Source organism: Pinus tabuliformis, chromosome 7 (assembly GCF_031772625.1).
Source record: "Pinus tabuliformis cultivar Carrire ecotype Pingquan chromosome 7, CPIR1, whole genome shotgun sequence".
NCBI classification, from domain to species: domain Eukaryota; kingdom Viridiplantae; phylum Streptophyta; class Pinopsida; order Pinales; family Pinaceae; genus Pinus; species Pinus tabuliformis.
In genome coordinates, this window is record NC_142293.1 from 1,789,609,333 (window position 1) to 1,789,620,277 (window position 10,945).

Sequence of the window (10,945 nt, forward strand, 5' to 3'; positions counted from 1 at the left end):
GGGCCACACAGTTTATAAATATGTGAAGGAAATTAGAGCACAATCAGTGATTTCTAAGTAATCAGACATCTATACCACTGCAAATATTGAAGAGAAGATAATACACAACATTCTGAATAGTAAAATCCTTTGATTCCTGAGAAGTAAAGCCAAGTCTTGTATTACTAAAACAAAGTCATATACATAGCACAATAGTTCCAATTTCTCTGAAATTTTCCAACGTTGAGTACATTGTTGTTTCTGCTATATATAGAATTCTTTACAAAGCTGAGATTCCTCCTACAGCATGAGGAGAACTCGAATTCTACTTGCTATGACACCTATTCCAACTTTAACTACTTATTAAATGCAACAAACTACTAACTAGATATTTTAGAAACCTAAGACAATTAGGAGTCTAACTCCACATCATGCTGGTAATAGCATTAATTACAATCAAATCTCGTTCTCTGACAAGTGGTCTTGTTCAATTTAGCTGTGGTGGATGTTCAAAGCTCCTTACTGGTCCTTAATGTCTTATCCCTTTACGGCTGCTGAGAAGTAGGAAACTACCCCTGTTTTTATGCTTTTGGTTTCCTCAAATATATTTGGAACTGATTAACCATGTTGATATTCTTTAATTACACAAAAATGTATTGGACTGTGTTATTGGGAAATCTAGTGTCTATGCAGAGCTACTAGTCCCACTAAGGTTGGTAGCTACCTTAGAAACAAACAAACTAAAACCACTTTCGTTTTCCTTTATGAGAAGTAGATAAGAGGGGAAAGAAGAAGACCAACCTCTGTCTTGCGCTTGGTTCCTTGCTTGATTCCTCTCCCTTCTGATGGATCTTTGCCACTTGCTTCCTCGTCTACCCAGCTTCAAAGAGCACCTGTAGAATCAAATCAGCATAACACTATCCAAGAACAAAGATCTACTATCATAAACAATATAGGACCAAATATATATTGACCACACAAATGCATATATCATCAATCATACAAGAATGTGGAGGAAAACATGAATAGCTTTATTAATAATCAAGAAAAGCAAAGAGGATTACAATCAATTTTTCTAACCTAGCGTCATCCTCCCAGCAAGAGAGCCCTTCTTCACCTCATGAAAAGCTTAGATCACCCAACACTATGATGTTACACCAAAAAACCAGCAGCACTTCCTTAGAAGATACAAAATTCCAGCCTCCAGATCTCTGGGATGAGGGATCCATATATAGATGTTTGCAAGGGGGGTGAGTCAGCTTTTGAGATTTGATTAGTTTCCTCTCTCTGATAGTTCTTGATTCCACTTGGAGATTTATGATCCCTCACTCATCCCTGGGCGAATGCAGAGAGGCAAGTGTCATAGGAGAAGTTTCTGGAAGATTCCATGATCCTCCACCTTGCAGATTGACCCTGCCATTTGTCCACTCTCGCCCATCACACCCCATACAAGGTCTTTTCAAGATGCATCGCACCTCCCATGTGTATTTAGGTGGGATGCAATGCACTTTGACCATGGAGCAGGTGAGATGGTCCAGTTTTGACCAGTTCTAAGTAGTTTTTCATGGAGAACTTCTGGGAGAAGATGTAATCAGTTGACCTTGTTCTTTTAGGGGTTGGAACAACACTTTTAGGGACTTAAGAGCCCTTGGTTTATGGACATTTATGATTGGGGTTGCAGTGCCCAAAAATTTCTATAATAGTTGCCCCCTAAGGCATGAGGTCGTTAATTTTTTTTTATGTCGGGTGAAATGCTTTATCATGAGGATCCGAAGTTTTTTCAAGCTGGAAGGTGACCTGTAATAAGATACAATACAATACATTATCTTCATAATATTTTCATGATCTAGTTGAGGTGGGCATTCCCATGCTCAGCTTTATAAATTCATTTTCATGTACATAAGACAGACAATCGTCTGAGTGCAGACTGATGATTCTGGTAGAGCCATCATCCCTTGGATTGGATGCTTATTTGTGCAGCAATGATGTACATTTGATGTCTTTATATTCCTGAATATATATCGCAGCCCGGATGGATGAAACTAGATCCGGGGTCTTCAATCTCATTCGATCTTCACTCAGAGTACAAGTCGATCCATGTGAGAGATGTTCTCGAGTCGAACATGGAAAGACATTGCCTGATTACCAGCCAATGATGTAAGCTATTAACAGGCATGAGAGGAATCACTGATAATGATGATGACCCTCAAGGTACTACAGTACAATTCACGTGGTGTGAATAAGGGACTTGGCGTCGAACACCATGCAAAATCTTTCGATCAAAGGCCATTGATGTAAACCTGTCGCCGGAAGTGAGAAACTTGCCATTGAGGCATGCAAGCTTCAAAGTACTGAAAGGGTTGTTCCTAGATCGACTTCTTGGATAATGAGCTGATGTCAACAAGAAGTGATCCATCATAGGAGGGCCTTAGTGAATCCCACATCAATGACACAGAACGGAGCAAATGATTTTAATGGAGGTGAAAACGATCTGATGACATAAGGTTCAGGATGGTGGTCATGAAAGAATGGAGCGTAAATGTATTGCAGTGGATGAGACACAGGTGAATTCTCTGAGCAACTTCTCTTGAACATACCGGTGACACTGACATGATGGATTGGTAGCATTAACCCCAAATATGGATGGTGTGACGGAACCATGGTGATATGACCAGTGAATGGAACAACCCAACCCGACTCGGATGCAGAGTGAAAGTGTCATGTTCAAGAGCGACTTGCTACCAATAAATTTTCTTCAAGTTTTCTTCCAAATTTTTCCCCAGTCATTGCTGACCAGTACCTCTTTATTTTTTTCAAGCTTGAGGAGGATAACATATGCTTGTTCTATAATTTTCCCTTCGGGAAAACCCATCGCTATGCTTTAACGAGCCTAGCGATAGTGAAACTCGTTCTTGTCTGTATGGACAAGTTTGTCGCTATTCGGTTTTAACGAGTTTAACGACAAGGATAACTCGTTCCTTTTCAATTTTAGAGAGTCTGAAAAAGGGACGTAAAGAAAACTCCAGCAATCCTTTTTCGTCATATAATCCCTTGAGTTCGAAAAAGTATAAAATAATACAAAAGGGATGAAATTTCGATATTTTTAACGAGCCGAACAAAACAAGCGCTTGATCTTTTTGTGTAATAATCCCTCAGGTCCAAAAAGATTAAAATCTAAAGGAGGGATAGCACTTTCGGTCACTTTAACGAGCTGGAGAGGCCAATCGCTCGGCAATCTTTTCATATTTTACGAGTCAGTTGAAAAGAGCTTAAAGGAGACTCGTTTTTTGAGGAATGAGTGATAAATTTGGGTAGCAGCTAATTCCAGGTAAGGTTTGGAATTTTCCAATCACAGCAGTGTCACAAGGATGGCTAACAGGATCACTCTTCGTAGCTCTTCCTCAAAAGGGTAAACAATCAAATGAAGGCGAATGATTGGCCAATATAGAGTGGAGGTGATGATGAGAACACAACCAAGGCTTCAAAGGCTGATGATAATACATTCACGATGGTTATTTACTGGAAATTGGTTCATTTTTTAATGAGCTTAAACTCTAGGGAAACATTTGCTCATTGCTTATGTTTGTTTTTTAATGAGCTTGAATTCCACGTTAAAACTGCTCGATCCAGTCATATAATAAGGATGTCTCATTTAAAAAATGGAATTTTTTCAAAGATTTGCCCCGCATCCTTTCTTTATGCAAGTTAGGAAACGACCAATCCTACGAGTTTAAGGGTTAGAGGACCTACAAATTTAAAAAATAAATGGTCGCTCTTCGCTTGCATGCCAAAAGGTTTGCATGCCCCCAGGCATAGTGAAGTAGAGTTCCTAGGTTACCCCTCAATTTGCAGACAAAACATTTGTTTTATCTGGAAAGGCCTACCTTGTAATAGAGGTATCTTATTTCAGTCTAACCCCATTTTCCTAAATGGATGGGAGTATCAGCCAGTCATATATCCTTCGCAGAAACCTACCCTATACCCAATGTTTTCCTGTCGAAACAGGCCAGGGTGCATGCCCCCTGGGTTTCAGTCATATCCTCCGAATCACTCGCGCTCATCAGGAGGACGGACTGGGGATTGATGAGAAATCCCTTGCGTGAAAAGACCATTTAGGGTTGGTATATGACTATTTGCTATGTGTGAACCGGGGAATGAAAGCTGGTCTAGGAGATTGACCACTCTTCCTTCATGCGGAAAACACATTACTCTAAAGAGTGAGGAGACAATGGCTCCCATGCAATAAATATAGTCGCGTCCAAGGAGTAGATTATAATCTAGGGGTCCTTGGACTACCATTACGTTCATGTGAACGGTTTTCCTTCTCAATGTTATCAGCACATTGGGAAGGATCCCTAATGGTCGACTGGTTCCTTTGTCAAAGCCTGTTAGATTTCTCATCTCAGGCAAAAGCGATGGCGAACCAAGTGCTTTCCAAGCAGTTGAGGAAAGGATACTCACAGAAGCCCCTTCATCTATGATGGTACCGGCCATGACCATTCTATATATTTAAGCAATGATTCGAAATGGTACACTAGCCGGTAAGCGGGGTCTGCCTAGTAGATTCCAATCAAAGGAAACAACTAGGTTGCTTGGAGGTGGGACCGAATAGACGGCCAGATATGACTCTGACGAACTTCCTTCCTACGGTAAAGGAACGGGTAGACTGCCCCCATGTTCATCAGAGTCTGTGCTTACGAAGAGAATTTGGACGGTGTCATTCTTGTTCTCCCCGGTGACTGTATCATCTGAAGATGGATCCTCTGAAGGCAAGACCAGGTCAACTGCCACCTCGACCTTTTGACTTTCGTCTGGTGTGGATTCAGATGGTTTATCTTTAATGATAGATGCTTCGGTTGACCACAAGGGCGCATCAGCCGGATTTTCAACTAGTGACAGACTCGACAAGAGCTTCTTATATCCAGGAGGAAGCCGTAATGGTGAAACCGGACGGTCATCCAAAACTCTTTTAGCCTCGTCTAAGAAGGGACAACGGTGGATGGCGTGATCGCCTTCACACAGTTTACACAGAAATTTACATCTTCCTTTTTGTCCAGGGGCTTCACTTTCACTAGTTGATGGTGTACTTTCAACATGATCATCAGAGGTTGATGACACCGGATTGTGCAAACGAGGAGACCAGTCCCTTAAGATCCGAGGGATGTAAGGACAATCTCGATGATAGTGGTCTCCTTTGCAAATGACACATGGCGATTTAGGCCTGGATGGTGTAGTGTGTGGATTTTCGCTAGACGATGCCTGGTCACCCCTTTTCACCTTTGGCTCCTTCTTCTTCTTCTCTTTCTTCTTCTTCTCCTTCTTCTTCTCAGTTACTTGACTTTTGGCTTTACCAGCTTCATCAAGTGAAGAGGAAGGAGGAGAGGAAGAATTGGATGAAGTAGAGGGTTGGGGGGTAACTATGGTATCGTTTAGTTGCTGACTTGATTGTTCAGGAATCACGGTGTTCTGAACGATAGAGGTTGAGAAGAGCCATATGGGCAAGCCAATTGTCAATCCTGGGAGCAACAATGTGGCCATATGGGGTGCGGCAACATCTCCCCAAGAGGAGAAAGGAATAGGATTTCCCCCAAGGGGAACTCCTTGGTTGGTGGACTCCATTTTTCTCAACCTAAGACCAATGTAGGAAAGGTGATGTTTATTCTGATTAAAATAAATTTTAGATGCTTTGACACAACTTGTTTTTTCAATTTTTAAGAGTCGAGAAAAAACAAAAGATGACTCTAGTCGCCTTCGATTTTTAATGAGCTTGAAGTGACAAGTGCTCAGATGGACCTTTTCCTTTAAGGAGTCTAAAAAGGAATGAAAGAGACTGCTCTAGAAATCTAGACAGAGGGATTACCAAACCAATCGCAAAACTGCAGAATACTTTTTACGGTACGGCAGTCAATCTTCTCGAATGCCGTGTTCAGTGCATTGCGATCGGTGGGGCGGCAGACACGGCTTCCTATGGATAAAGGATAAAGCCTATTGTGGTCTCCCAATATATAATCGACGGTACGTGGGAGTACAAGTCCGTACTGGCACTTATCGTCTCAAAGTGGAGGAATCACCCAACCAGCAATGAAAACAACAGTTACCAGGCTTTACGATGCCGGAATACATCTCTAGCCTAGACTTCTAAATGTTGTGCGTTAGGTTCCAAAGTGTTTTTAGATTCATTAAATTTATTTTACAGTTGATCTTGCTTAATAAATTTTCCTTTCAGGTTCACCATGTGATGTAGATGTACAATTCCTAAAATGCAATCTAAGATGATAAACAATCGTTTAGTCTTCTTTTTGTAATGAAAATCCTAGCTACTAAGGAAAGAGAGATGACATTCTTTCAACATATAGTAGAGAGCACACACTATATGCACTGTCCTAAATCAAACCAACAAACAGTCTAAATGCAAATGCACATGCATGTATTTGTTTTCAGCCTTCTTAATGTGTGAATGGTAAAAAGAAAGCTAAGCGCAAATCTGAATTATTTTTCAAAGCGACATTACTCACAAGTTTCTTTTCAAGACAAAATGAAGACAATGATGACACTTTGCAATTTGGAATTGAAAACTTGCTTTTGACACTTGAAAAACTACTAATTCAAATCAAACACAAGAGTAACAGTGTAATCAACTATCAAGAACAATCGGATTCTCTTCTATGACTAAAAATGACACTTGCGACACTTTCAAATCAAGAAACGACAGTTCAATTACGCTACTTCTTTGTAAAAGAGAACTGAAAATGGCTCAAAATACATAAAAACATTTACAGTTCTTTGCACAATGGAGGCATAATAATGGCAAGGAAGGGGGTTTCAACAGAGGTATACTGACTACAGACAGTAAAACACCTGAATAGAGCTGAAAAAAGTGAACACAGAAACCAAAAACTAAGAGCAGGAGAGACCTTGTCTAATCAGCACACCTGTAACACAGGGAAAGTGAGATGCAACGCACCTACCACACTCAGGAAGTGAAATGCATCCAGATTCCAGAGAGGAGACAGTGCGATGATCCAGGGACGAGACTTCAACTGGGTTTCGGGTCACAGTTTGTAGCTTAGTTCAGGGATTTAGGCCGAGCAAGTGGTAATCAGTAAATCAATCACAAGGGTAGATCTAAGGAGGTTACTAGAGCCACCACAAGGGAAATTAGAGAGCTTGTAAATCAATTGTTCAGTTTATAAAAAAAACCTGGAGATAGACTGAAGCAACGTTGATCTACTTTGCACTTGCATAGCAAATGCAGTTCGAAGGCTAGCTGGCTTGACTTCAGACTCCGTCTGTAAATTTATAAAGCAAACAACTGTAGAAAAACAAACAATCTATTCACTCCCCAGTGGAGTCGCCATTTTGTTATCAGGAAATCTAGTGTCTTTGCAGAGCTGCTAGTCCCACTAAGGCTGGTAGCTACTATAGAAACAAACAAACTAAAACCACTTTCGTTTTCTTTATGAGAAGTAGATAAGAGGGGAAAGAAGAAGACCAACCTCTGTCTTGCGCTTGGTTCCTTGCTTGATTCCTCTCCCTTCTGATGGATCTTTTCCACTTGCTTCCTCATCTACCTAGCTTCAAAGAGCACCTATAGAATCAAAGCAGCATAACACTATCCAAGAACAAAGATCTACTATCATAAACAATATAGGACCAGATATATATTGACCACAAAAATGCATATATCATCAATCATACAAGAATGTGGAGGAAAACTTGAATAGCTTTATTTATAATCAAGAAAAGCAAAGAGGATTACAACCAATTGTTTTGACCCAGTGTCATCCTCCCAGCAAGAGATCCCTTCTTCACCTCATGAAAATCTTAGATCACCCAACACTATGATGTTACACCAAGAAACCAGCAGCACTTCCTTATAAGATACAAAATTCCAGCCTCCGGATCTCTGGGATGAGGGATCCATATATAGATGTTTGCAAGGGGGGTGAGTCAGCTTTTGAGATTTGATTAGTGTCCTCTCTCTGATAGTTCTTGATTCCACTTGGAGATTGATGATCTCTCACTCATCCCTGGGCGAATGCAGAGAGGCAAGTGTCATAGGAGAAGTTTCTGGAAGATTCCATGATCCTCCACCTTCAAGATTGACCCTGCCATTTGTTCACTCTTGCCCATCGCACCCCATAGAAGGGCTTTTCAAGATGCATTGCACCTCCCGTGTGTATTTAGGTGGGATGCAGCGCACTTTGATCATGGAGCAAGTGAGATGGTCCAGTTTTGACCAGTTCTGAATAGTTTTTCATGGAGAACTTCTGGGAGAAGATGTAATCAGTTGACCTTGTTCTTTTAGGGGTTGGAACAACACTTTTAGGGACTTAAGAGCCCTTGGTTTATGGACATTTATGATTGAGGTTGCAGTGCCCAAAAATGTCTATAATAGAGTGCCACATTCTTCATGTGTTGTATACCCTGGCTTACGTACATGTGTTAAGACAACACCTATCTAATGTTGTTTGAAGCATTATGACCAAAGCTAGCTATGAATAATGACCACTTTATAACACATAGCTTTAGAGCTCATATATGTCCTTCCTCAGCTTGTTCTGCCCCTACTGGATGCTCATATTTTGTTAATGATCCTCTTTATACACCTCCTTTCAAAAATATTTGCCGCTTTGTCAATCATAATTTATCAACCGAATTGTAACATGCAGCTACAGCAGTTTCGTAGCACGCTACGAAACTGCTGTGTAATTTCAAAAACACGGTCTTAATGCCAAAATTTGACTATCTTGAGCTTCATTATCTTGAAATGCCTCTTTTCATGTGCCTTGAAGCTGTTCAAAACTGAATGCAAAGGCCCTTTTTAACTCTTAAACACCACATTCCTCTTGAGAGATAGTTGCTTTACCTCAACTGGAATAGACATTGCAGTTGCAATTTCCTCCATCCGATTTCTGCTGAGATCCAGAAATGACTCAATTAAATCACCGTCTAGGAAAATTTTTGCATCCACAGTCTTCCTTTCATAGCTAAATGATCGCCACTATTCATGGCTTAAGCCCCCTATTCCCTTGATCACCTTGACAAGATTTTCTTGCAACTTTTCAAGAAACAGATATTGCTCCTGAGGAAGAGATGCAATGACACCAATAACACCATTGAATGTTCAAAATATAACTGTCAGAATCTGGCTAGATTTTAAATCTGGAAGACGCATAACAAGAGATCCATGTATAATAAGATATAACAAACTCTCCTAAGTGGTATTCACCTACAACTTCCAATTTTCCTCTCTCTTCATCAGTTGCAGCATCACTATTTTTCCTCACTGTAAAAAAGGTTGAAATTGTTCTCTGCTCCAAGGTATAAAATGTATTCGCAATACCCAACAATGGATATCCTGATTTTACTGATTCTGTACCATCAACTAATTGCCTTGGAGAGAAATCACTGTGACCATCCTCATCAATCTCCGGTGGCTCTAATGTCAGAGTCGAATCCTAGAATTTCTGCATCATTGTGCTTGCTGTGTCAGTTGTAGCACAGCTTGAACCTCCCACCATGGCCATGGCTGCATGTGTTAGATTTTCAACGAGGGTTGATTCTGGATAAAGGTTGTGTGCAACAATCTGTGTAAGCGAATCCTTTGAAGTTAGAATTCCTTGAGGCTTATTCCCAGTTGTAACGATGACTGAACTGACTTGAAATTCACACATCTTCTTTGCAACCATATACACAGATTATACAAAATCTGAGGTGGCCGGAGTTGATCAATATCATATCCTATTCGTTGAACAACAGTAGAAGCAAGCTCTGTCAAGCTCTCAAATCCATAGTTGAAACGATGAATGCAACCCTTAGAATCGCACAACTTAAAATCTATCATCATCCAGAACTTCAACTACTGTCATTTTATTTGCATTATAATCACGAGCCCTCTCTTCAATTGCTCCCTCCTCATGTTTGTATAAACTTGATTGTGGATAATTGTATATGCCTTTGAAAACCAAGAGCATTGGTGAGAAATAACATATTTCAAAAGGCACTTGTAGTTTGATTACGAGTATGACAGTGGCCATGAAATTCAGCACACAATACCGGACCTCACACTTTTACAGTGCACAATGAACATGGAGACATGGTTACATTGAATTTAATGAGAAAAAAGCCACTTTTCACTGTTATTTCTTAAACCCTAAACCCTGATAACACCTTAGTCCTTGTTCTTAAGCCTCTGGAGTTGCTCGTCCATCCGCTGAAGCTGAAGGCACAAAATTGTAACAATGTACAAAAGCCAATAGAGAACCAGAGACATGACTATAAGCAGAGCATTCCTCTCGCTTTTCATCACTGATTTCTGGTGTTGAAGATGTTCTATGGGACTGCAAAGGGGGCCATCACAAATAGGGCGTACCTCGAATTTCCAGTAGATATCCATCAACAGAAAAAGACAGAAGGGTACCACAGTCAACAATGGTTTCAACGCACTCCAGGCCACCACATAGAGGCCCTTTCCCAGGCGGTCCAATCCGGGCATTTTTAACATTAATAATATTATGGCCTCTGCTACTGCAGTGTACCCTAAAAAAATCCATTCCAGTGCCATATATCAATAAAGAGATTGATTTCATCAGATCACCAACTACAATAAAATCTCCACGAGATTAAACATATAGTGCAATAATATGACCATGATGGCCACATTCAGACTACAACTCTCTTGAACCATCATCACGGAGCTCCCATTTGTATAACTGAATCTTTTGATTGATGCCAACAAGCAACTTTCCATTAAATGCATTTAGATCGTAAACAGAACCCTTTTGTCTCCTTCTGAGTAACAAGTTGCAGTTTACCATCTTCAACTAAAAATACTAAAATTCAGCCCTTGTTAGGTTCGTTCTCCTCGGGCAATACATATGTTGTCCCAACACAATAATAAGCATTGTTTTCATCTGTAAATGAACAACTGCGAACATGTGCCAGTACCAAGACACCTAATGAC

At 40.4% G+C, this 10,945-nt stretch overlaps 1 protein-coding gene across 1 annotated transcript; it reads right to left on the reverse strand.

Moving 5' to 3' along the window:
• Positions 1-10,153: 10,153 nt before the first annotated feature.
• Positions 10,154-10,546, reverse strand: LOC149255505 (uncharacterized). The gene has a single exon (XM_089457241.1). The coding sequence runs from the start codon at positions 10,544-10,546 to the stop codon at positions 10,154-10,156; it is 393 nt and encodes a 130-aa protein (XP_089313367.1).
• Positions 10,547-10,945: the final 399 nt, after the last annotated feature.